This window comes from Eublepharis macularius, chromosome 6 (assembly GCF_028583425.1).
Source record: "Eublepharis macularius isolate TG4126 chromosome 6, MPM_Emac_v1.0, whole genome shotgun sequence".
Lineage (NCBI taxonomy): Eukaryota > Metazoa > Chordata > Lepidosauria > Squamata > Eublepharidae > Eublepharis > Eublepharis macularius.
Window position 1 is genome coordinate 69,223,837 of NC_072795.1, and position 27,987 is coordinate 69,251,823.

General features: G+C 44.4%; 1 protein-coding gene across 1 annotated transcript in view; it reads right to left on the minus strand.

Annotated features, from left to right (window-relative positions):
* CFAP43 (cilia and flagella associated protein 43) overlaps positions 1 to 27,987 on the minus strand; it is an 80,026-nt gene that overhangs the window by 35,046 nt on the left and 16,993 nt on the right. The window contains exons 10-21 of the mRNA XM_054983084.1: positions 27,824 to 27,940; positions 25,457 to 25,537; positions 24,880 to 25,028; positions 22,526 to 22,629; positions 20,260 to 20,400; positions 19,122 to 19,291; positions 17,002 to 17,154; positions 15,272 to 15,399; positions 14,230 to 14,398; positions 12,502 to 12,612; positions 11,539 to 11,616; positions 8,382 to 8,507 (exon numbers count right to left, since the gene is read on the minus strand). Coding sequence (XP_054839059.1) covers positions 8,382 to 8,507; positions 11,539 to 11,616; positions 12,502 to 12,612; positions 14,230 to 14,398; positions 15,272 to 15,399; positions 17,002 to 17,154; positions 19,122 to 19,291; positions 20,260 to 20,400; positions 22,526 to 22,629; positions 24,880 to 25,028; positions 25,457 to 25,537; positions 27,824 to 27,940 — 1,527 coding nt within the window. The remainder of the gene's footprint in view (positions 1 to 8,381; positions 8,508 to 11,538; positions 11,617 to 12,501; positions 12,613 to 14,229; positions 14,399 to 15,271; positions 15,400 to 17,001; positions 17,155 to 19,121; positions 19,292 to 20,259; positions 20,401 to 22,525; positions 22,630 to 24,879; positions 25,029 to 25,456; positions 25,538 to 27,823; positions 27,941 to 27,987) is intronic.

Consider the following 27,987-nt stretch of genomic DNA (forward strand, 5'->3'; position numbering starts at 1 on the left):
TCAGAACAGACTCGCGAAACTTCCTTTTTAACTGTTTTTTATTTTTTTTATTTTATATTACTGTAATATCGAAATTATGAAATATTGAAATAATGACACTCCAAGGAAGTGAAACTTCAGTAAAATTCAGGCACTGAACTGTCCTGCATAGGAAATGCCCACAAAAGCTTCCCACATGCTTCCAAATTTCCAAAAAAGAAATGGGAGAGAGCCATCAGTGCTGTCAGTGGGGGAAAGAGAGGCAGCATTATCTTCAATGATGTTTCTTTATAAGGCAAGATCGAAATAACGGAAAAGTGCGCTCAAAATTTTTTTTAAAAAAATGGGCGGGAAAAAAAGGTCGCACCCAAAAAAGCGGTTTTCGAGCGGCTGTGTGACCGGAGGGACGTGCAAGAAAGACAGATTGGAAGCAGGAATGTGAACGAAGAGGAAAAAATCGCGGATTGGAGGCAAAAACAGGGTTAACATACCTGTAACTTATGTTCATCGAGTTCTTCTGTGCTGACACACAACCCTCCCTCCTATGTACCAAGTGTGTACCAAGCTTCACACAATAAGGAAGGCGGGGGTGAAGTCCAACACAATTTTATTTAGCAAACAAGAACAACAATAAATAGACATACATATATACATCTATGTAAAAATATTGTGTAGGGACACATAAATACTCAATATATACATATATACACACCCCCAGGTACATATATACACTTTCACTCAAGGGTACCCAACAGGTACGCCAAGAAAGTCATTCCAAAACTCCCTCAGGAAAAAAGGGAGTGCAAGACAGCCTTGGCCACAGATACATCCTGCTCCGCATTGACATCAACGGCGTAATGCCTGACAAAGGTGTCTGCAGAGGACCATGTGGCTGCTTTACAAATGTTAACCAGGGGCACCCCCCTGAGGAGTGCCGAAGAGGATGCCTGGGACCGCGTGGAGTGGGCTCTGACATGAAGCGGGCAAGCCACCCCTGCCAGGGAATAGGCCTTGCTAATGGCCGTCACAATCCACCTAGACAGGGTCTGTGAGGAAGCCCTGCTACCCTTGTCCTTGGCCCCAAAACATACAAACAGGTGAGGACAGGTGCGGAATTCCTTTGTCCTATCCAGGTAATAGGCTAGGGCCCTCTTCAAGTCTAGGGAATGAAGAGCCTTTTCCCCCTTAGAGGAAGGTTGAGGAAAGAATGCAGGCAGTGAGATATCCTGCGAGAGGTGGAAGGCGGACACCACCTTGGGCAGAAACCCGAGGCAGGGACGCAGGACCACCTTGTTGGGATGAAACACAAGAAAGGGAGGGTCAGACCGCAGTGCAGACAGCTCACTGACCCTTCTGGCCGATGTGACGGCCACCAAGAATGCTACCTTGTAGGATAGTATATCCAAGGGGCAGGTAGCCAAAGGTTCAAATGGAGGCAACATGAGACGTGAGAGCACCAAGGACAGCGACCACTGAGGCACTGGCGCCGACACAGGTGGGTAAAGATTGTACATGCCCTTAAGGAACTGGCGGGATTGTGGGTGAGAAAACACCGTAGCACCCTCTACTCGGGCGTGAGCAGCTGATATCGCTGCCAAGTGTACCTTGAGGGAGGACACCTTCAAGCCCAGGCCACGCAAGTGGCACAAATACTCGAATACAACCCCCAAGGGACTGCTGTCAGGCACCACTCCTCTGGCAAGTGTCCAGAGCTCAAACCTGCGCCACTTGGCCGCATAAGCGCGCCTAGTGGATGGCCGACGAGCATTCAGGAGGACTCTCTGTACCTCGTCAGTAAAGCCTACAGGGGAGGAGCGATCCGCCAAGCCGTCAGGTGCAGCTTCCTGGGATCGTGGTGTACTAGGCTCCCGTTTAGGAGAAGGTCTTGCCGAGGGGGCAGACTCACATATGTCCGTTGGGACATCCGCAGGAGCTTCGGGAACCAAACCTGCCGTGGCCAGAAGGGGGCCACCAGGATGCAGTCCGTCCCGTCCTCCTCTATCTTGCACAGGACCCTGGGAATCAAGGGGAACGGAGGAAACATGTAGTGCAAGCCCTGCGTCCACATAAACTGGAAGGCATCCCCAATAGAGAGGGGGTCGCTCCCTGCCCTGGAACAGAACGTGTGGGCCTTGGTGGTCGCCGCAGTGGCGAACATGTCTATCACCGGATGACCCCACATCTGGAAGATCGGCCCAACGCACTCTCCGTTCAGTTCCCACTCGTGGTCTAGTAAAGGGGCCCTGCTGAGGGCATCTGCCCGGGCATTGTCTGACCCAGCCACGTGTATAGCTCGGAGCGACACGCCGTTCTTGATAGCCCACTGCCAAGTGAGTGTGGCTTCCCGGCACAGGGCCATGGACACTGTGCCCCCCTGCTGATTCACGTAGTACATGGCAGTCGTGTTGTCCGTCTGCACCAAGACCTGACGATTTCTCAGCAGTGCTGTAAGAGACACAAGTGCGAAACGAATGGCCCTTAGTTCAAGCACATTGATATGGAGGGTCTTTTCCCTGTCAGACCAGACATCTTGCACAGACACATCACCACAGTAAGCCCCCCATCCCAACAGAGAGGCATCAGTGGTAACCGTGATGTCATGGTGTTGATACCCAAAAGGGGTCCCTCTAAACAAGTTGTCATCAGACAGCCACCAGTCCAAGGAGGAGAGGATGACCCTCGGGATAGAGAATTTGAGGGACGGAGGGTGCAACAGAGCATCGTACCTCCGCACAAACCAGTTCTGGAGGGGGCGCATACGCAGCCTAGCGAAAGGCACCACAGAGGTGGCCGCTGCCATATGCCCTAGTAAGCACTGGATAGTGCGCACAGACTGGAACCGGTTCCTTTTAAACATGGACACTAGACCCCTTAGAGACCGAGCCCTCTCCAAGGGGAGCAGGGCCTTACCCTCCACAGAGTCTAAGAGTGCACCAATGTAGGACACCTTGCAGTTGGGCACCAGCTTGGATTTCTCCAAGTTCACCAGGAGCCCCAGGCGTTGGCAAGTGCTAAGTACCAAGCCAATGTCCTGCACCAGCCTAGACTCCGATTCAGCCACGATGAGCCAGTCATCGAGGTACGGAAAGATGGTACAGCCTTCTTCCCGCAGGAAGGAAACCACAGGGGCCACACATTTAGTGAACACTCGTGGGGCAGTGGACAGGCCAAAGGGGAGCACCTTATACCGGAAAACCCTTTGCCGGTAAACAAAGCTCAGGTATTTCCTGTGCTCCTTCCGTATGCCCACGTGAAAGTATGCGTCTTTTAAGTCAAGAACCGCAAACCAATCTCCCTGTTTCAGCAAGGCGATCACAGCCGCCAACGTAACCATTTTGAATTTGGTCACCTTGAGGAAGGCATTAAGGCCCCTCAGATCTAAAATGGGACGTAAGCCCCCATCCTTCTTAGGGACCAGGAAGAACCTAGAGAAGAAACCCTTTACAGAGTCCTCATAGGGCAATTCTTCCACAGCACCCTTGGCCAAGAGCGACACGATCTCCGCATCCAGCTCGGCCATAGTGTTATTGACAGCTGTCAGGGGTGAACTGCATCTAGGCAGCTCAACGAATTCCAGCCCGTATCCCAGTTCAACAATCGTTAAGACCCATGAGTCAGATGTTATTGACTCCCACTCAGAGAGGAGTGGACTCAGTCTGTCCGAAAAGTTCGGGGATACGGCTGGCGTGACCCGTCAGTATTGCCTCCCGGCGCCCTGCTGGTCCTTATGCTGGGCCGGTTGCTGTGCCGGACGAGGCTTGAAGGGCCGACGCCTCCTTTGCTGTTGTGCGGGAGGGTAAGGCCGCTGCTGGTAGGCAGGAAACTGTTGGTAGCCCGGCCGCTGATGTTGGTATCTGCCCTGATAATGGTAAGGGCCAGACCGGGGAGCGTACCGTGACCTGGAGGAGGGCTTGTCTGCTGGAGCCAGACCCAAAGACCGCGCCGTCTGCCTGTCCTCCTTTTTCTTCTTCAGGGTCTCGTCGGTGGACTTGGAGAACAGCGAGTCCCCTTCAAAGGGCATGCTCTCCACCCTGGAACGCACCTCTTGGGACAGGGCCGTCGACCGCAACCAAGAGTGGCGCCTGAGGACCACCGCCGACGCCATCCCCCTAGCAGCAGTGTCAGCAGCGTGGCTCCCAGCGTTCATTTGCTGTTTAGACAGCCGGACAGCCTCTGTTTGCAGCAGGGACACCACAGCCTTCTGCTCAGGAGGGAGGTCCCGGGTATAGGATGCCAACTTCTCCCATAGGTACAGCTGGTACCCTGCCATGATGGTCTGGTAGTTGGCAATCCTCAGACCCAGCGAAGCGACGATGTACTGGCGCCTGCCCATGGCATCAAGCTTCTTGCCCTCTTTATCGGCAGGCACCGAGGAGTGACCCGATCGTCGGGGGTTGAACTCCTCTGTGACCAAGGAGGAAGGTGGAGGGTGTTTCACCAACGCCGGCCAGGTGCCCTGCTTGATCTTGTAAAGCTGCTCGATGCGCTTGGACGTTGGAGGTTGATCACAGGGCACCTGCCACACCTTCTCCACAATCTCCTCAATACCCTCGAGCATGGGAAAGCCAACGTACGCCGGATTATCCCCATAGATACGCTTGAGGAGCTTGTCCTTGGTCTGGGGAACTGCCGAAGAGATGTCCATCTCGAGAGCCTTGGCCATCCTTGCCATCTGGTCGGCGTAGATGCGGAGGTCCTCGAATGGGGAGTCCGCAGATGGCACTAGCTCCTCAGCTGGCGATGGTTCGGACCAGGACTCCGACTGGTAGCCGCCAAAGCTCTCCACATCCTCCTCATCGGAACCGAGCTGGGATTCCGGAACCTGGAGCGGAGGGGGAGCCCACGCCGACCTCGATGTCGAAGGCCTCGGTTCCGACACGGAGAAGCCCGCAGGTGCCCCCTCCCATTGGCAACGGTATGGCGAGGGGAGGTAGGAAGCCTGTCGATGCCGGGACGCAGTGGACCGGACTGATCGGACACTGTCCCCGGAACCATGCCGCTCACGACCGACCGGAGGTGGAGACAGACGGGCAGGCGACGGACGGCTCCGACGAGGAGACGGGCTCGGTTCCAGCCTCGGCGACCGAAGGGGAAGCGATGGTCGGCTCCGACGGCGCGGGCTCGGCTCCGGCCCCGACGAGAATTCCGCGGGCACCGTCTCGAAGGCCATCGGATCCGGCACTGGCACGGAGATGTCTTCTGGCTCCGGGGAGCCCAGATGAGGGGAAGGCGTGTGAGGAAGCACGATGACCTCCTCCTGAGGAGCGGGACGCGGCGACCGATGATGCTTGGTCTTCTTCTTCTTCTTCGCTGGTTCCGAAGAAGACCTCGGAACCGACGCGCTCCTCGCCTTCGAAGGGGACCTCGGCTTCGACCTCTTCGCCTTGATCGGGATCGAACCGGTCGTCGGTTCCGACCGGGGACTCGGTACCAGGATCCTCGGTTCCGAAGCTGGTCTCGGATCCGACCTGGTAGATGACGCGCTACGGGGCGGCCGCACCGGTCCCTGCGCTGGAGAGGCCGCTCTCGACGCCGAGGTACTCGGGGGACGCGGTTTCGACCCCGACCTCGCGGAGGCCACTGAGCCAGCTCTTGAATGCCGTTCGGCAGAGGGGCTTGGGCCGGCCTTGGAGGAGGGCAACGGAGCGCCTCCGGACATGACCTTCTGCCACAGGGAGGAGTTCAGTCGGGCCTTGCGCTCCTGCCGGGCCTTGCTGGTGAAGCCCTGGCAAATCTTACAGGCCGTCACATTATGGGTCTCCCCCAAACAGAACAGGCACAGTTCATGGCCATCGGTCTTGGCCATTTTCGTGTGGCATTGGAGACAATGCTTGAAGAGAGCCTTTGAGGCCATCTTCAGGGGCACGCGAAAGGAAGGTCAAAAACAGTCCGAGTCAAATTACCGAGTCCACAACAAAGTCCAAAACGAGATCCGAAGAATAGTCGAGGTCACGAAGTCCGAAGTCAAAAGCCAAGCAATCAGTCAGAATAAAGCACGAAGCACAAAAAAGCACAGAGCAACGAAGCTCACGTTCTCTCCAAGCAGCGGCAAGAAGAGAACTGAGGGAAGGGGCCGTTGGTCGCTGGAGGATCACGTGACCGTTTGGGCGGGAAAACGGTCGCTGAGGCGCGCGACAAACGGCCCCTTCGGAGCCATGGAAGCTCTAGAAAATTCTCCGGCGGCTGGCCTGCGCCTGCGCAGTCCCATGTGTGGAGGCACAGAAGAACGAAGATGAACGGAAGATATCTGATAAACATGCAGGTAATGGGTGAATGTGGATTCGACCCTTGATTGAGGAGCTAATCAAATGACAGTCTTAAGTATATACAGTTGTTCCTGGGAAAGTACAGTCCCCACCTAAAAACCATCAATTTAGCTCCGGTGGAATTCACTAACGAACTATCCCTTTTGTACAGCACTAGAACATGTTTGGCATTTGCTTTAACACACCAATCAAGGTACTCAAACCTTTTGTCAAACCCAGGAACTGACCTTTGGAGTCTTTGTTCTAACGGCTAGGTGGGCTCTTTCACCTCAGGGCATGTTTTACCTATAAAGGTAGAGCCCTGGCCTCATTCAAATCGTGTACGCTTCCTGAGTTCAAGCGCTGCTCCCTAAGGGTCATTTCTCTAAGAGCCTTGCTACAAGTGACATTTTACACGTGAAGGATAAAGGATCATTTTCGCAAGTCTTTCTGGGAACTGAAGTTCCTCTCCCCCACCCCTTTTCCTTTTGTTCCTTCCCCTCGCTGCCTGAAGAGACAGAGAAAGCCTGTGGCAACAGCAACTTTTGCAAATCGTTCCTCCATTCACAAGCCTGCTCTCAATGATCTTTGGGACAGGCAGCTGCAACTTTCTCAGCTTTCTCCGGAGCATTCCCCCCCCCCCGCAAGACGATTTGCAAAAGCCAATGTTGTCGTAGGCTCTCTCTGTCTCTTCAGGCAGCGAGGGGAAAGAACAAAAGGAAAAGGCGTGGGGGAGAGGAATTTCAGTTCCCAGAAAGACTTGTGAAAATGATCTTTTATCCTTCACGTGTAAAATGTCACTTGTAGCAAGGCTCTAAGTCTCTCTCTCATTGTACACGCTTCCGGATCCACAAGCGCTGTTCCCAAGCCTCTTGCTCTCTTGGCCGAGGACACTAGCCGTTCGAAGCTACTCTCTTCTCCCGCAGACTGGACCCCTCTTCGGGATAGGTAGATATATTTGCTCCCTCTTTCTCTATTCCCAATTTCTGACTAAGCTTCCTAGGACTCTCTGTGTGTGTGAGAGAGTATTTTTACCCTGTAATTGTGAGTGTATGTGCATGTCATTTTGTTCTTAATAAAAGTTATTGTTGGACCTTGAGAACCAGCCTCGTTTGCTACTTTGGGAAGGGACCTGGTAGAAACCGGTGACAGATCCCTGTGGTTACTGGCCTCTCGCATAGCCATTTTCCTTGCTAGCTAATTCCGCCACAAATCATTTTATTGCAAGGAGACCAGTTCCAGTAACATGTCTAGATATAAAGGTACACATTCAGGGCTCCACCCATATCAGCACCAATTTTCTTCCCTCAGCCCCTTGCAGACACCATTTTATCTGCTGACCACTTATTTTTTTAAAGACTTCAAAAATAGTCCACTGATGGTGTGGGGTAGAAATGGCAGCTGCTGGGGGTGGGGGTGAGATGCTGAGGCAAGGCAGGAAAAAACTGCTTTGCGGATGCTCAGTTCACACTGTGAATTCCTTTGCATTTGCAGCATGGACACCAATGACATGGAAAATTATCTGTGTGGAGGCAGCCTAAAAGAGCAACTTCTAGTCTGGGCCTTTGAAATCTGCAACAGTTACTATAGAACTACAGCAACATCAACATGGGAAACTGTTTTACCATTTGTTTCTCTCTCTCCACTGAATAGTTTTCTCCCAAATCCCAATGCAACAATTGCGGTTACACATATAGCTTCTGTCTCTCTCTACACCACCTCTCCAGCTTCTTCCATAAATATGGACATTCAAAAAGACAACAAAGTTATACATAAACCTGTAATTTATGGAACCATTCTTAGTTCCATTAATTAAAATATTTTAAGAAAAATTTCCAGTGCCTTGTAGATTTTGGAAAGTTTTGATGTACAAGCCATGATTATTTGTTTGCAGAAATGCAATGTATACATCATATACATTTTTAAAGTGCAAGAACTGGGAAACTCTAGTTACATAGAAATCAACTTTCACCAGAACTGTGCACTTCCATGCGTTTAGTAGCTATTCATTGCAAAAAGAAAATTTCCTACATTATCACTGGCCAATGGCATTTCTGCCGGCATTTAGCTTTCCTGGTTGTATCTCCTCTGTCCAACACTTCATTCTGTTATGCATGCATCAATCAAGTTAAGCCTCCCACCCCAAGTGAACCATACCCGTGCCACTTCTTTTTCACTTTCTATTTGTTGTTTTTCTTGTTCTTCTATGTCCAAGTTGAATTCTTGCTGGTCCAGTTTCTCAATTTTAGGTGCTTTTGCATTTTCATACATCATTTCCTGAATCTGGTTTTTTTTTAAATGGAAAAGTATCAGTGATGCAGCCATAGATTTAAGAACTGATTCACACGTTACACAGCTCTGCAAATCCTTTCTGTTTGTGCAATAAGTGTATAGGGTCTGATGGGTAGACATATATTTCCAGAAATGTGGAGGACAGTCGGTGCAGACAAACATAGCCCCAGATGGTGTCTACTGCATAAACACTTCATGTTTATCAAGCAAATATCAGTTTACCCATGATACTGCATTAAGTGAGATTCCTATAGAAAGCCATTGTAGCACAGAGAACTGGACTTGGATGGTGGGATCTCAAGCAAATCCCTGCCCATTTATCAGATTCTGTGGGTGGGCTTGGACAAGTCAATTTCTTCCAGCCTAACTTACATCAAAAGACTATTGTGAGGATAAAATGATATAGCTCTATGAATTCTATCTCAACTTTCCTTGAGGAACCATCGAATTCAAACATAACTAAAAATTATGGTATAGTACATCTCTTGGACTATGTACCTTCCATTCCCTTGACGAGTCACAAATGACACTGTGCCCATCACTACGCAGATGTGAGAATTCTGCAACTTGGTGTGCACAGGAATCTTTAAAACATAGACCATTAGCAGCTCTGAACATGGCTGATCCTCTCCTGTGAATTTATACAGTGCAGATTCACCCTTAGTGGCCTAATTTGTACATTCATTGTATTCACATGTTTGCATTGGGAAATGTTTCCCAAACTCCTTTTTAAAAAGACATTGGACCTTTTGTTTATTTGGAAAATACTTGCTGTAACATTTCCACCTCAGTGTCTGCCAGAGGAGTTAGCCATGTTAGTCTGTAGTCGCAAAATATTAGAATCCAGTAGCATCTTTAAGACTAACCAACTTTATTGTAGCATAAGCTTTCGAGAACCACAGTACTCTTTGTCAGATGCAACCAGGCAGCTGTCCCACAAGCAGGTAAGTAAGACCCAGCTCCTGTTTTGCTGAGGGAAACTCAATCTTTGCAGTTGTAATCTCTCTTTCTCTCTCTCTCTCTCTTTCTCTTTCTCGCCTGGGGGGGAGGGGCATGGGGCAGGGGGGCAGAGCTTTAATCACATCGAATCTCAAAAGCTGAGCCGGATTGATTAGTAATTGACAGGAGACTTCCAAGGAAGAACTGGATTGCAGAGGCAGGCAATGGAAAATCCCCTCTGTTAGTCTCTTGCCATGAAAACCCCACCAGGGAGGATCACCATAAGGGAGCAATGACTTGACGGCACTCTCTACCACCATCTCTCTAGAGAATACACAGGCTACATAAATTGTGGCGCGGATACTAATGACGATAATAAAAACAGAGAAAGATTTCTAATGCGACTTGGAAACTACAAGACCTGGCATCTGCTCTTCCATCCCACCTGGAAAAGACAAATGGATGTATACATAAAGAGGATACTCTGAGAGCCAAGCTACAAGTGACCAATGACACTTGAATGGCAAGTGAACAGACTCACATGTATTCCTCCCTGTTCACTTGCGCTCCACTTGTACTGCACTTGATCACTACGTGAGTCTGTACACTTGCCATTCAAGTGTCATTCATCACTTGTAGCTTGGCCCTAAGGCTGCAGTTCACATGAAGCCCTCCTCCATATCCATACCCGCTGACAAAGAACGAACGGTTTCTTTTCACTTCTCTCTAGCCCTGTGTGTAGAAAAGTCCTAACCAATATGGCTGCACAGGCTTGCCAGAATGCAGAAGCTGAATTGCACATAAGAAGGATTTCTTGTCTTCCCAGCAAGATGTGAAAAAATCTAGTTCTAGGAGAAATTAGGGTTTCCGAGCCTCATTGTTGCTACAAACACTGGTTCATCTCCATAAATGTCAGTTCTTCCTCAGATGATTTTGTCCTGCTTTCATCCCATGCTCATCCATGGCAGTTGTTACTTTCAGTCTCTTGTTACAATCTCATAGCCATTGTCTCCGATGTGTATTATGTGTGTAAAGTGCCATCAAGTCAAAACTGCCCTCACTGCTGCACAGCTAACTCCAATACCAGAAGCAAGCAAAGAACAAAAAAAAGTTGCTGGAGCTGGGAGCCAAAAGGAAGCTCTCCTGTCCTATGTGCTCCTGCTAATTTTTGATTAAGCCATGCTTTACCTGACAACAGGGCAGGCACATGAAAAGAAGCATGTGTTATACTCCATCAATGGCACATGTAATTTGAAGCTAAGTCACACATGGTTTGTTGGTTAGCTCTTAGGAGTCCTTCACATGCAACTCTTGGAGTCTCCCAGGGTGCCAACTGTCAGAGGGGAAAACCCATGCTATCTTCCCTGTCCAAGCGTGGTGGTATCATTTGTATCAATTCTCAGACATGTGTGATCAGATAATAGAATAGCAGCTCCCCATGTGGCTGGGGTCACTATAAAAGGCACCAAGAAAACTGTCTGTATATAACAGGGGTGGTCAAACTTGCTTAATGTAAGAGCCACATAGAATAAATGTCAGATGTTTGAGAGCCACAAGACATGATACTTTGAAGTGACTTCAGATAAGGAGGTGGGTTTGGGGGAGTGTCCTGAAAGTAACATCACAGGAAGGGGTGGGGTTTGGTGCAGTATGTTGGAAGTGACATCATTGGAAGGAGTGGAGCTTGGGAAGAGCCATCACCTGACCTTTGACTTGGAAGTGACATCACAAAAGTGATGTCACATCCTTGCTAGGTTTCACCCCCAAAGTCCCCAGATATTTTCTGAGTCAGACCTGGCAACCCCAACATTTTCACTGAAATTATGAAAGACATGAAAAGAAAGGAGGAAAGGGAGGGAGGGAAATCAACTAAAATAAAATATATGGCCATGGTGTTACTCAGAAACCTCTGGGAGCCTCACAATATGTCTAGAAGAGCCACATGTGGCGCTATATAAGAATGTATACAAATCTCAGTGATTTGACCAGTGTTGTCAAGATGTCGCCATGGCTATAGGCAAGCTGAAGAGAAATTCCTTCACCATACCCTCAGAAGCAGCCTGACCATTCTTCAATTCCTCACCTTATTACGGAGCTTTTTAATTCCATGTTTCAGTTCTTTTCTCTTATCAGAAAACTTGGCAGTTTCTTCCTTGATAGCCTGGAGTGTATCAGAAAGACAGATGGAAGAAAGAAATAACAGTAGAATAGAATACTAGTTAACAATACAACCCTGGATATATGAAGCAAACCACAGGTAATCTTTTATAGGTTAAAACAATCCTACAATTTGTTGCTTTCTAGGAAATCAGCTCTGCAACTAAGCTGCATCTTTCTTTCTCTGAGTGACTAGAATCAAAGCTGTGTTTAACAGCAGTCTGGGCACTCCCAAAAAGGAGATCTATTTGTCAGTAAGCAACCCAGTCTTGATTTGCATTACATGTAATCCTGTACTGTTGTGGACTGTAACTGAGCAACACAGGAATTTACTAGCACAAAGAGAGGCACAACTGAATTAAGAGTGGGGAGGCAGCACAGATACAGTATCAGCTGCCTAACTTCCCAAAGCAGCTTCCAACATTGGTCTCCCCTCCTCAATTTTATTTTCTCAACAGTAATTCTGAGATAGGTTAGGCTGAGAGAGTGAGCCAAACTAGATGATACTGTATCCCGTGTCCGCCACAGGGGTGCAGTACCATGTTAGAGGCTATTTTTTTTTTACTTTTAAAATTGCTGTGGGGGCCCAATCCTGCCTCCGAAGATGATTGGAGAGGACATGTAGGTTCATATGGGAGAAGGCTTATGTCTCCCCGACTGTGCCATTTTCAAGATATGTAGTATTGTCTCATTTGGCCCAAAGTAACTGGCTTAAGCACATAAAGCAAACTTTCATGGTAGAGTGGGGACTCAAACCTGTATCTCCCAGATCCTAATCCATCACTTTAAACACCATGCTGGTTTTAAAAACAGGTTTCTGCACAAAGTAACATAACAGAAAATGATCATTCTGTTTGAAATTGAGACTCTATTGTTGCACTGACAGTACCTTCTCTGCTTTCTGATCTAACCATGTTGCTTCAACAGATTTTCCTTGAGTCAAAAGGAAATATTCATCCTCCTCTTCAATTTCAATATTTGATACCTTCCTAAATGTTACCTGAAATACATTATTTGAGACAGATCATAATATCCAGTTACAATTCAATACTTTGTAGTCTGATTTTAGCAGTTTAATAGACTGAATTTGAAATTTAATGGAATTTAATTTTTGTTTTTGTTTCATTTTTGTTACAAATGATAAATAAATTCAGATCTTGCTATAGTTTCCCTGCCCCAGTCTGCCAGCAGCAGCCATTGCTCCCTTCCTCCTGACACTAGTTTTTTTCCAGTTTTTCTAAAAACATCAAGAGTTTTATATTATAAGAAGTTCTATGAATTCTCATCATTCATATTCTCATCATCCATATTGGCGATGACTCACTTTTTATTCTTGTGCAGGCGCATTGCTGACGACTCTGGTCTCCAGGCCGCTGTGAAGCACCTGCATGCCGTTGGGAGGAGTGCTCAGGCCATCCATTCATCAGGCCCTCTCGCGGCGGCAAGTGGGTGATTCACAGTAGCCCCCAGGCCAGAGCAGGAGAGCGCTGAGGGGAAGAGGAGCAGAATACAAATTAATCTTTGCACATGTGCATCGCCAGGAGAGGGCCTGCTGAATTGACAGCCTACGCACTCCTCCCCATGCCTTGCCTAAGGGTCACTGATGAGAAGGCGGAAGCCCCGGCGGCACTAGACACCTGTCTGCGCTTGCATGGGAGGGATCCCTGCTGGATCCTGTGGAGTTTATTCTCCCCTCGCTAAAGAAGCTTGGCTGAAATCCTAAAGGCAGTTTCCTCAGAGTAAGCTTTACTGACCATGGACCACAACATGGCAAGTTACTTCCTAATTCTGACAAAATTTTTACAAAAAATATTGTATACAAAGAAATCTTTTACCATTGATGACTGATTGTTATGTTTCATGAAAAATTTAAAAATGATCAACAAGAGTTTTTAAGAACCCGTTGTATTTTTTCACACAATGGACTTTGTTGCTAGTATTGTTATAATGTTATATTGCTATAATGATATTCAACTGCTGATTTTTTAAAAAGCCACCCAGTGATGGGGGAGGGGGAGAAAATGGCTATGACAGGGACAGGGAAAATAGTTGCCATATGGGTAGAACTCTGAAAAGACAAACTTTCCCACTCATTCAAGCATTGCTGTGATTTCCCCCCAAATCTGCAGCAGAGCAGGTTTGGGAAGATTGGAGATAAGATTGGGAAGGCCTAGGAGGTGTTCAAAAGCACCATAATACTGTAAGGAAACAGGAAAAATCCTCGCTTCGTAACAGCATCATCTCTGGGGCAAATAACCCATGCAGAAATGGCCAATATTGGACAAGGTGACAATTCATGGTCTCTGTCTTATGTATAACAACAACAACAACATTCAGTTTATATACCGCCCTTCAGGACAACTTAATGCCCACTCAGAATGGTTTACAAAGTATGCCATTATTATCCCCACAACAATAATCACCCTTCATCCAAGGAGCTTGGGATGCATAAAATGGAGTTACTCCATTATATCCTAATAACTTTGTGAAACAGCTTAGGCTGAACAATAGTTATTATATTCTTTTACAAGAAACTGCTTATCCAGTACAGTTCCCCAAGTCTACAGTGCTCAACAGATTTTCACCGCACAACTTGATACATTCAAAAATGTAAGACCTGAGAATCACTTTGAAAGAATGCAGAGTCTAATCTCGTCGATGATACCCGTGTCCATTCTGGCATATTCTTTAGAAATGTGTTTTCCTGGGAAATGTAGTTGTTTAAGTTAATAAGAAGATAATTCCCAAAGTCAGCTGCATCCTTCAGTTTGCGTTCACTGATCCTCCTGGGGAAAAAATAGGAAAAAATGAGGGAGCAGAAAATTGAAAGAACTGCAGTGCCATGATTAAATAGACCAATCAAAGGTTTTTACACTCTCACTCTAAGCATGTTTACTCAAAAGCAAGCGTGAATAGGGCTGCATCATTAATCAAATTAACTGGTGCCAATAAACATAATTCAAAACCCTGGTAGCACAGAATCTCAATCTTTCTCAGAAGTTTTTTCACCTTAATCTGGGAAATGGGCTGCTTTATTTTCCTCCCTCCTGACACAGCTTCTGTCTGTTGGGAAGCCAATGCCATGCAACTCCCAGGCACCTGCTGATAGTATATTTTGTGGCAGTGAATAATATGGTAACTTCTGCTGAAAAAAACAGAAGCCCGGTGGCACCTTACAGATTGTTTTAAAAATTATTCTAGCATAAGAAATGGACTCTTGTAATATTTTGGCTAATTGTTTAGTTAAATTCACCTTTAAAACTACACCTGTACCCACATGCCTCAAATAAATAAGCATCCAAATTTCAACATATATGCCATTCAAACAGACATACGCATTGTCTCTGCAAAAGAAATTCAGAGGGAATTGCCTATGAAATGGATTCAGTATAATATATTGGATGTCACAAAATGAAAAAGTGTCTTGCATGGATATTAATCCATAAGGAATATCTTGTACTGCAGTATAATTTAATTCCAAAATGTAAGCCACATTCTCCATGCTTGGTGAGGTTGGTAATGCCCTCTCTACACAAATAACAGCTTTGTAATAAAATTTGATGCAAAATGTTGCCAAAGTTGATATTTTGTTGACTATCATTAAGCACAAGAATTTTATGTCCTGAATACTTAGGCATCCTTCGTCAACTCATACATACTTCCATTTCAGAAAAACAACTGCTCCATCCAAACCACTGACGAGTATGAATTGGCCATCCAGTGAAAATGCCAATGACCTGATTCCATGTTCTTGATATGAATGACAGTGTTCACGAGCAAGAGTGTCCTTTGAGAGACAGACAGAGAGAGAGAAACAATAACACTTGATGTCAAGAGAAAAGGAGAGAAATTCTGCTGGAGAGGGATGGTACCAGAGGGAGGATATGTGAGATCCTGCAGCCAACTCCTATCCATGGGTAAGAGACTGAGCATATAATGTTGGTACTGTCCCAATTATTTTCATGCAATATAGCCCATCTTACCAAAAAGTTTGGGAAGACTAGCAATTAAAAACTACAATATACAACAATACTTTGAAATAGCTCTGTTTTAGAGGATATCTGATACCTATGTTTATGTTTAAGAAGGCAACTTTCCATCGATAGATGGAACTCTATGAGCAGAAACTTTCTTTGAGTTATATCTTGCTCATAAGACTCTGACAACCTAGCCATGCTGTTCCACACTACTGTGACCTCCAAATTGGACTGCTGTAATGTGTGCTGTATGCAGTTGCCTTTGAAGATGACTCAGACATATCACTGGTATTTTCATGCACCAGGTCCATCTTCCAGAGAGCCTTCACCTTCTAGTGCTCTCTTTTAGGATTGTCCATATACCAACATGGGCTTTTTCTGTAGCAGGCACATTCCTCTGGAACAGCCTATCAGAATGGGTACAGAAAGTGCCTTCAGTTGGCACATTTTTGGCACATTTGGCTGAGTTTTAAATTTACATACTGCTACTACTTTGCAAATGAACTGTTAGGTTGCATTGTTAGCTGCCTTGAGTCTAAGGAGATAAGGTGTGGTATAAATATTTTAAATAAATAAATGTAACTCTCAACTCTTCCATATTTGGAAACAAGGAAGACCTACTTCAGTGGATGGGTTCACAAGAGTACCTGACAGCCTTAATTATGGTTAAGAATTATATCTACACAGTTGTTAAGTATTATTCATGCTAACTGTGGCTTGAAATGGATTGTGTTTACTAACCTTAATCCAGTTTCACAAGAGCTATGTTCCACTTAACTGGGGTTTGTATGCCTATTTCAAACCAAGTGGACCTAGATTAAGGTTGGTAAACATAGTACTTAACCATGGTTAAAGCTGCAACATGAAGGGTTGGAGAAATTTGTGCCCAAGAGTCTGAGGTGGGGGGAGGAAATATGTAATTTCATGGTTTGTTTCCAATATCTTAATCAGGGTTGTGATTATGGCATTACATCTTCACTCATTTTTCCTGTAGCCACACTGCAGCTGCAAGGAATGTTGTTTCAAAAATCTGATTCAGCTTGGGACCATGGTATGAGGAGAGGAAACGTTCCTTCCTCTCCTCTGGACCATTTGCCTGAACTGAAATGGCCTGGGGACGAGTTATTTGCCCCATTTTGGAGCTGCAGCCTGCATGCGCTCTGAATACACAAACCCAATTCATTAAAAAAAATATATTATATCGTTTGGCCCTAAAATATTTAGGTAATCTGTACCAATTTCTTCACCCACTTCCAAATTCTATAACCAGTATATTCATATCCTAAAATCAAAGCAGTATGAGCGAGACAGAGAATCTGCATACATCTCTATCATGTGCAAATATTTAGCTTCAACATCAGTCAAATTATCTGGACTGTTCTGACGAGCAGGTACTACACACAGACAATTACCAAAGTTACAGCATCATGGATAATTAATAGTCCACTCTCGGCCACTGATGCCAGCCATTTGCCATGGGGTGATAAATGCAAGAAAGCTTGTCCAAACTGTTTGCTTGGTATCCTCTTCTCCGATTTCATAACTGGCGAATCTTTCCAGCTTACCTGTGAACCAAGTAACAGAAGCAATGTTGATAGTAATAAAGGATGCTCATGTCAAATGGAACAAAGAGTTCTGTGGCACCTTAATGACTAATGAACTTACTATAAGCTTTTATGACCTACAGCTCACTTCATCAGATGCAAGCCTGTGACCAGAGTTGCTTCTCCTCTCCTTATTTAGGGAGGTAGCTCCATTCTCTCTTTCACTTCTCTCTTTGAACTCCATTTGTGTATAAACTATTGAATCACCATAGCCTTAGATTTTCAGACCTACATGAGATCTTTTTTAAGTCTTCCACTTACCCCATACTTTTAAATTCTTTATCAAGCCCTTTCTTCTCTACATTCTATTGGCATAGATTGTGCTCCTTCTGAGTTCTACATAGTATAAGTCCATTTGTGCAACTTCTTTATTTAGTAATATTTATGTAAAATATTTACTTAGTCCTAACAACAGAATCCCCTCACATGTGATTCACATTTGGCACTCTCCCTCTTACTTTTTGTAAACTGGTGGGCTGTTTTGTTTATGAAGATATTAATTTGTTGTTAGAGCTGATCCTCTGACTCCTAACACTAAGAACAATTGTATTTGTTGCATTTTATTCTGCTGATGCAAAATGTTACAGTGCTTCATTGTTTTATTCTAATCATTATTTTGAGGGACTTAGATTATTCTTTAAGTCACTTCAAGGGGTCTGTTAAGTGGCCAAAAAAGAGAATAGAAATGTGGCATGGGCCAGAACTCAGACCCCACTGCAATGGGGGCAGGAATCTGAAAACTCCTCGGTGGAGGCAGTAAGGAGTTTTGGAATGAGAGCAAGAGGATGTGGTTCAGAGATCCCTTTCGGAGACAGGGAGGAATGCCAAGAGACAACTGACATCACCTGCCCCTGAAGAAGTAGCTTGTCTCTGCTTTCTTCCTTGGATTCTGAGGAGACCCTTCTGAATCCTAGGGGGCTCCAACAAAGCCTCTAGCAGTGCTTTACTGAGCTCTGAGGCAACAGAACTATTCCCAGACCCGTTTGAGCACTCACTCCAGTCTGTGACCCCTTTTAATTCACCAACAGCCTTTGCCTAGGGCCTGAAATATACTGTTGCCTGCAGAAATATTTAAATTCTCATTTGGCTCCCAACTTTGGCTGAAGCACTGCTCTGAGCTGCAAGTGGTTGTGCATCCAACCAGCACTAGCAGTGAGCCACAGGCTTTACCTTTGCTAGCTGCCCCTGCAAGGCTTTGGTGTGCCTCTCCTCACCTTTGACTTGCCCTGCCTTATCCTGCTTGGCCTAGCTCACCCTGCTTGGACTTGCCTCCCTTGGCTGGCTTTGTTCTGCCTGCTCCTGCCTTGTGAGAGCAGTATTTCCCCTTTGATGTTGACTGCGAAGAGGAGAAAATGTTATAATAAATAAAGAAATGAATGAGTGAATGAAGGAAAAACCTAATTAATAAATAAGTTGTAGCTGCTGATTAGGACTCAGCAATCTTGCTTCTACTATGAAGGTCCCGTGATCCCCAGGATGTACTGTGCATTCACAAGACTTCAATGCCCACCGAAGCTTTCATTGCTACAAATGAAGCCCTTCCAACTGGCCCCCCTCTGATAATGCACAATTGGGAGAGTAGTGAAAAGAGTTGCATTTGTAGTATGAATGCCACGTAGGGAATGAGAACGATAGGTCCTGGCATATGTCAGTGATGTCACCACTCCACACCAGACTCAAATCAAGACTCAGATTAATATGCTGGACACTGGGTTTTATCGGGATATGTCCAGACAGGATTTTTGGGAAGGGGGGGAGTGTCACCTGCTTTGATAATTAGGCCGGTCTATAGTGAGTGAGTACAGTTAGGGCTACAGAAAGTATCTAATCTGCTGAATGACTGAAACCTTTCATTTCAGAAAAAGGTTTTAGTTATTTGTAAAAGAAGCAAAATTAACAAATTATTCTCTTGTGCTATACTATCATACCTTTGAAGCAAACTGATATTTACAGATGAAAGGGGCATGGCTAGCATAGCCATACACAGTGGTGTCCTTCCGCTTGACCACAGAACTCAGAGGGAACTCTACATCATAGGTGCGCTTCCGAATGACCTGGTCCTTCAACAGCCCTCTTTCATTGATACACTCCTCGTTAACTGTAGAGTGAAAAAGAATCACGGTGTGGGTGTGGGCGTGTAGGGGGAGACAACATGCATTTCCATATCAACAGCTTTTTCCCTCTTAAAGTATTAGTTGGGACAAAAATATAGAAAGCACATTTTTAAGTAGGTCAATAACTCTAGACAGGAAGGGAGTGCAGACTTCTGATGCAAACAAAATCTGTGTTGACTGCAGGCAGGGCAAGATACAAAAATACTGTTGTCATCTTTGCAGTATGGAAGTTGTATGTGACAGGCTGTAAGTATTAAAGGCTGGAATTTCCCATTCTCATACATTCAGACCCATGCTGCCTTCACTGCTTCTATTCTATTTTCTGCTCCTGTACATGGAGTTAAAGGTTCTGGAGAATGTTGCTTAGTCTCTAGCTGCAAAAAAGTGAGATGCCAGGAAGAGAAAATGAATGGTGGTTTTGCAGCTATTTGGTAGATGTCCAGCTCCCCCAACTCAGTGTAGTTCTGGCTTTGAAACTGCAGATTACCTGAACAGTATGTATCCTCACATTAGCTCCTCTAAATGTAACACTGACACGTTCCACACAGAGACAAGTTTGTGTAATTTCCCCATTGCTGCTGTGTGGTTGCCAATACAACAGAGCACTGAAGAAAAATACTTTATCCTAAAACAGAACTTTAAAATAAATGAGACTTTATCCTACCATGTTACCTCATCTACATATGTGAAGAATGAGTCAACAGAAATAACTAAATATGTGTTAAGTCACTTTCACTCCTGTGCTCATCTTCTTAGTACTATATAAATGTCTTGCGTGGAATGGTGATCATATGGTGTTAAATATTAAAAAAAACATTTTCTTTCCTTTGTTTTCCCTTTATGGGTTCTATTATGCAGGATAGTCTTCTTGTCTAAGCTAAACTGGAAGAGATAGCAATGACATATTGATTAGAAAGGAATAAAAGTTGCTAGTGCAGGGCATAATATTTACCCAAGGCAATTTTTTTAAGAAGATGAAACACCTCCAATCTTGCTCTTTTGATGTCTGGAGGACAAAGGAGTACAATAACTTCAGATGCTTCTATCTCTACATCATAGAGTGAAGTCAGGTCAACAATCTCATGGGACAAGACTGAAATAAAAAAGAAATCAACATTTCAAACTAGGCATTACTGTATTTCTTCCTACTGAAGTACAGTACAGACAGACACTCTGAAAATCTTGGGAAGGTCAACTGCAGTAAGTTAAGAGGGGTTTCTTATCCCTATAACTGCAATTCTGCACCAAGTTTGTGTATGTCTATCACTGAACTATATCTAAAATTAGAGTCTCTTTATATATGATAATTCCCCTGCAAGGATTTCATTTCTGTTAACCAAAACAAAGAACCCCAGATATTTTAAAGAGCATACTGTTCCTAACTGAGGACAACCCCCAGTCAACTGGGGTTTTAAAAAGAAGCATTCAGCATAGCTTTTAATGCCACCAGTACAGCTAATATCAAAATGAAGCGGTTACAAGCCAGCCTCTCAAAACCCTGGAATATCCTGGCTTGTAATTTACCTTCTGCCATAGTGTTTCCAGGCTCTCTTCTAGGGCTGTATCATAGAATCATAGAATCATAGAGTTGGAAGGGGCCATACAGACCATCTAGTCCAACCCCCTGCCCAGTGCAGGATCAGCCTAAAGCATCTCTGACAAGTATTCATCCAGCCTCTTCTTGAAAACTGCCAGTGAAGGGGAGCTCACCACCTCCCTAGGCAGCTGATTCCACTTTTGAACTACTCTGACCGTGAAAAAGTTTTTCCTAATATCCAGCCGGTACCTTTGTGCATGTAGTTTTAGCCCATTGCTTTGCGTCCTACCCTCTGCTGCCAACTGGAACAGCTCTTTGCCCTCCTCCAAATGACAGCCTTTCAAATATTTAAAGAGAGCAATCATGTCCCCCTTTAACCTCCTCTTCTCCAAACTAAACATTCCCAAAGCCCTCAGCCTTTCCTCGTAGGGCTCAGTCTCCAGACCCCTGATCGTTTTTGTCGCTCTCCTCTGCACCCTCTTGATTTTGTCCACATCGTTTTTGAAGTGAGGCCTCCAGAACTGCACACAATACTCCAGGTGTGGCCTGACCAAGGCAGTATAGAGAGGGGCTATGACCTCCTGTGATTTCGATGCTATGGCCCCTTTGATACAACCCAGGACTGAATTAGCCTTTTTTGCCACCGCATCACACTGACTGCTCATATTCAGTTTACAGTCCACTCTTACCCCAAGATCCCTTTCACATATACTACTGCCCAGAAGTGTATCCCCCATCCAGTATTTGTGCTTCCCATTTTTGTGGCCCAGATGTAATACTGTGCACTTGTCTTTGTTGAATTGCATCCTATTCACAGCTGCCCACTTCTCCAGAGTATTCAGGTCTTGTTGAATTTTAGTTCTATCTTCTTGGGTGTTTGCTACCGCTCCCAATTTGGTATCATCAGCAAATTTAATGAGCAGCCCTTCCACTCCTTCATCCAGATCATTGATAAAAATATTGAAAAGTGCCGGGCCCAAAACCGAGCCCTGCGGCACCCCACCGGACACCTCCCTCCAATCTGATGAAACGCTGCTGACCACCACTCTTTGAGTGCGGTCCTCCAACCAGTTCCCTATCCACCGAACTGTCCTATAGTCTACTCCACAGTCTTCCAGTTTGCCCATCAGAATGTCATGGGGGACCTTATCAAAAGCTTTACTGAAATCCAGATAAATCACGTCAACAGAGTTCCCCCGATCCAGTAAGCTGGTCACTCGATCAAAGAAGGAAACCAGGTTGGTCTGGCAAGATCTGTTAGGAACAAAACCATGCTGACTTCCCCGGATCACTGAGTGGTCCTTCAGATGCTTACTGATTGATCCCTTTAAAATCTGTTCTAATATCTTCCCAGCAACAGAAGTCAGACTGACCGGTCTGTAGTTTCCCGGGTCATCCTTCCTCCCTTTCTTAAAGATAGATAGACTGATTTTTTTTAATCTGAAAACGATAAGTATCAAAAGTCTGGCAAAAATCTAGACCCTCAAGAAATTGCAATTAGGTAAAGGTTGCATCAGACCAAATATTAGTTTCCCTTAAACAGAAATATTTGCTGTAAAATCTATGGTTTCTGAAGAGCACGATCTGTTTTTTTTTTAATGAACAAGGACTCTTAATAATTACCATTTATAACTGTTACTGATAGTACTACAGAAAATAAATATGCGTAAATTTTGCATACCTATGTATCCAAGAACTTGGAATGTGTTTGAAGGCAGGGCATTTAAAATAAAGATATATCCATCTGAAGTTCCTGCTATAAGAAACTGACCACTCTGTTCATAGCTTTAAAAGAGGAGAAGAGCAAAGATAATATATTAAAATGTAACCACAGTGTTTGACTTGAAATATGATGTGAAGTCCCTAAAAGCTAGGGACTTAAATTTTATACCCTACAAACTTTATTTTAATTTTCTATAATTTTATTTTGATAATATTTTTTTCTTTTCTTTATTTTATTATTTCTAGCCCTTAATGAGGGCAACACTTGGACTCAGGGTGCCACTCAGCATTCGACTTGACCAATATGAGGGGATTTCAGTCTTGACGGAACCACACAGTAGGCTTGGTGAAAAAACTAAGAAACAGGTTTATGCATGGCTTGGTTTTTTCTTTATTTCCATTTCTTCACTCTTTTCAGTATTACACTAACACAGCGACTGGAGAGCTGGGGCTTGAAAATGCATAGCAGTTATAAAGTAGGTTTCTTGTTTGACTGATTCAGACTTACATGGAACTGAAAGTCTTTTAATTGACTTTGATGGGAACAGCACCCAAACCCTATCTTCAAAATACATAAAGCCTGTACCTAACCCTGTACCTAACCCTTCTAACTATGTGCCGAACCTACCAAAATCAAACAACCCTCAGCTCTGTCAGTTTGCCAGCAATTAAATTGCCAAACTCCTTTTTTTCTTTTCAATATTCCAATCCACCAATGAAAGTGACTGGCTAAGGCTTTGCAGTGCAGAACCTGAAACCATTCATCACACATGGTAAACTTTATATATTTATTTACTTCATTTATACCCTACCCTTCTCCTCACCAGGGACCCAAAGCAGCTTACATGATTCTCTCCTCCCCCTCCATTTTATCCTCATAGCTAGAGATGGGCACAAACCGAAAAAAACCCGAACCATGTGGTTTGTCAAATTTCACAAACCATGAACCACCATGAACTTCCACGAACCTGCCCATGGTTCATGAACCAGTTCGTTTGGTTCGTGAAAACATCACATCCAGGTCAGAAAATCCTCACTTCCGGGTCAGCAGAAGGTCACTTCCAGGCCAGCAGAAGTTCACTTCCGGGTCAGCAAAAGGTCTGCAGGAGTTCCATCCCTTGTTGCCTAGGAAACTGATTGATTGGCACCAGGCTGTCTGCAGTGACGAACCAAAAAACGAACCAAACGAACCAGCCTAAAAGTTCGTGGCGGTTCATCAGAAATGGGATCTGACGAACCGTAGTACGCGCACCACGAACTGGCCTGGTTCGTGCTTAATTTTGGTTCATATTTCGGTTTGTGCCCATCTCTACTCTTTACTATCCTGTGAGGTAAGTTAGGCCAAAAGTGAATGATTGGCCCAAAATCACTCAGCAAATTTCTATGGCAGAATAGGGATTCAGCTCTGGATCTTCAAGATTGTAGTCCAACAATCTAAGTCTTAAAAGAGTATTAAACTCTTTACAGTCTTAAATGCCCACTAGTTCCAATTCTTTGTAAAATGGTATGGAAAGCTTTGGACTCACTTTAGTATAATCCTATGCAGAGTCACTCCAATCTAAATCCACAGGTTTCAGTGGGCACAGACTTGAGTAACTCTGCATAGGATTGCACTGTTAGAACTATGGTGGCATTCTGAGGCCGTTTATTTTTTAAACAGCCATTATTCACATCTGCTGTGTGGCTGTGAAGAACCTTAGTTGGATCTGGGGAACCTGAACCAAACTTTAAAAACCTGCATGTCTAATTTGACCCTGAGCTGGGCTTTTACTGAGTGGGAATGTTATATAGAAGCTCAGATGAAATCTCGGGGCTTCCCTGGTTCTAAGTGTGTGGAAGTAATCCCTGTGTGGAAGCAGCTGTAGTCTGGCTCATAAGGGGAAGACTCTTTCAGTAAACACTGGTACTTGCTTAATGGGCATATGATTTAAACTAAGGAGTTTTAGGCTACAACAGTGAGAGAGTTAAAAAAAAAGACCACACATACACCAATAAACAGGGGGGAAGCTTTGAACCTTTAGACAAAATGGAGCAGGCTAACTTGAATAAATCTTTTAAACGTAGCTAATACAAAGCTGGTATTCTGTGACAGTGATTAGGGCATGTCTGGGCTTATCTTGCAGCTAACAGTTTATACAGACAGCTCCAAGTTATTAAAGTGGCAAATACAGCTCTTAGTATTCTTTGGCATAAAAAATCTGATAGTCACACATTCTTGGAGTGAAATGGAATAAAGATAGTTCCAGTATCAAACAGTTTATGAAGATTTGTTTAAGGTACTGCTTCCCTCCTTCTCCCTCTCCCACTACTTACTGGAGAAATTGCACAGGACGTTCAATAAGCAGAACCCGGTGAACCACCTTAGGATGTTTGACATCTGTAACATCTATGAAGAAGATGTGGCCTTTTTTAGTTCCTACTGCCACACAGTGAGAGGACAAGCTGCAAGCCATTGCAGTAGCCTAGAGAAGGAACAAATGACATTAAATTTCTTCATGATAAGATCATCTGGCAATGAATTTTAGGATGGTGACAGGTTTTATTATACTCTCAAATACAATTGGCTTTTGAAAGAATTTGTAAGAAATAAATCCTACAATAATGGGTCATTACTAGACTATCTTCATTTCTTTGCAGAGAACTTTTGTTTTTTATTTTCTCTTATGCACATTCTCCTGAGGAAGAGTTTATGGGATGCTCAAAGTTAAGTAACATAAACCAACAAACAGAGAACTCATAATATTGTTCAAAAAGAGTTTATTGATGTGTATCTCAAAATAATGAGTTCACTTTAGCTCTACAGGAAGCAAACTATCTTTATGGCACCACCAAAACAAACAAATTGCTTTAAGTCTTGTTAATTACAGCTTCAAACTCCACTTGTGCATACCATAGCGTGCAGAGATATCTTGCTGACACAAGCTCCATCCTCTATCTGCCAAACATGCACCTCCCCTGATTCTGCTACAGACTATGAGAAGGAGAGGGAGAGAGAGAGTGAATGCATGTACACAACAACAACAACAACAACAACAACAACAACAACAACAAGTGTGGCTGTTATGAAAAATAAAGCAGATTGATAACTTGGGATATGAGCTGCTCTTGGCACACCGATATACTCTACTTCTTTTGTGTAAGCTTTTTTAAGGACCAACAGATATGTAACAGTGGCACACATGTATGACTGCTCTGCCTCAGTCACATAAAATGGGGTGGTCCAATTTTATGCAGATGAGGAATGTAATTCTTCTCTAAGCCTGCCAACCTCCAGGGAGGACCTGGAGATTTTCTGGAATTGCAACTGATCCTCAGTGTACAGGGATCAATTCCCCAGGAGAAAATGGCTGCTTTGGAGGGAAGATTCTATGGCATTATATCCCGCTGAGGTCCCTTCCTCCCCAGGTTCCACCCCTAAATCTCCAGGAATTTCCCAAGCCAGAGCTGGCAATCCTATCCCTCTCCCAACCTGTGGCTTACCTTCCCACAACTTTTCTTGCCAAAACTGTTCTCACAGACAGAAATGCATTACTGGAAATGGCCCTTGAGGCAGGGGATAAGCCACAGGAGGTAGATTTCCTCTTTCTACATGAATGGGGCAATTCCATGTTTGCTGCTACCAACATACATTCATACAGCCTCTTATCCAGGTTGGACTCAAGGGGATTCAGTTCTTCTAGTGTGCAGAAGAATTTACATTTGCAAGGTGCTGATTAGCTGGCCATTGTGTCAATGATGAAGCTTCCTTTTCCCAGTAGGGTTTAGAACAGCACAAATTGTTTGGCCTTTGTGTCATTCATACAGCCATGTTCTTCCCTGCTCTGAAGGGATTATCAAGTATTTAAAAATAATATTTAAAAAACCTTTTAAAACACTGCCAAGTAAATACAAGTGGTCAAGTAAATACAACATGTACTCAAAGAACAATAACTGCAACTAAGGGTGTGCAACCAAAAAAATTTCAATTGATCCATATCTAGGTTTCAGAGATACCAAAAACATTTGGTATTCCTGAAATCCAGGTAAGAGTCTTCAATCTAGTTTAGTAAAATCAGAGAATCCTGGATTTATCAGGCCATTATTCCCTACAGGGAAAACTATTTGGGTGGTGCAGGGGGTGCATTTTCCAGCACATTCCACCAAATTTGCAAAGAACCTACTCCTGGCTATCCACTAAAGACCTCCCAAGTTTAAGGACCCTGGGGTCCAATCTCCCTATGCTCCTCCACGGCGGCTTTGCTCATCTGAACAAGGTCTCCTGCAGGTGCCACCCTGCACATGGGTGAAATCAACAGCAGGCTTTCTCTGTGGTGGCCCCTACCCTGTGGAATGGCATGCCTGAGGAGGTCAGGAGAGCCCTCATGCTCCTAGCTTTCCGCAAACAATGCAAAACCAAATTATTCAAAAAGGCTTTTTGTACTGTAGGGAGGGGCTCTCAGATGCTTCACTAATGTAATGAGTTAAGGACCATAGGCTTCACCACTATGTTGCCTTATGTGCTACCTGTTGTCTTAAATATGTGCTCCTGTGAGCTACTTGTACTTCATGTGGTCTAATGTCAGCCCTAGAATTGCTTATGTTCAGTTTCAGCATTTCTTCAACTCTGTATTGGTTGCATGTGAGTTTTTGCAGGAGTTGAGAGCATAGTTTGCTCTGCAACCCCAAACCCCACTTGTGCTCCACTTCGCTGGTTTGCCTACCATCCCCTATATGAGCCTATACATTGTAGGACTCAAGCACATGTTTATGTTGCCTACATCTTTTACAAAAGACAGAGACTGTACCCAGCAGTCCAGCATAAGTATAATGGACTGCACCTGGCTATACTCTTTCATAACTTTGGAGAACTTCCATTTTCAGAGCCACATTTTTCTTCAGCTCATAAAAAGCAATATTATAGCTGGTAATTATATACACTAGATACAATAGTACATATGACATTGTTACTGAAGTACATATTAAACAAAGGCTATTTATCCTTAAATCTTAAAATTATTTATCAGTCTTAACTATATAGCACCCCTCATCCAATTGCTTCTGAAGCCTAAGGTGAGAAAGCATTATTTAGGTTAGAAATGTTTGTAATATAAATGGACTAAAACACATTTCAAATAAAATTATAATTAATAAAGAAATAAGGGCTCTATTTAAAAAGCATGGTTTGTCATGACCTTCCAAAGACACGAGGACAACAGAATGACATAATGAACTCTGAATACCTTAGTTTCTCCGATTTAATAAAGTGAGAGTTCCTCACCACACAGTGCTTGGATCCTGGAACAACAAAATCAACCCCTAGGAACTGGCTTTCACTTGCATCCAATAACTGGATCACATCTTCATTGTCATTAGGATTAAAGATGTAGAGAGATCCCTGCCAAATGGAAATGATAACCCATTATGAGAAGGGCAGAGGGAGTA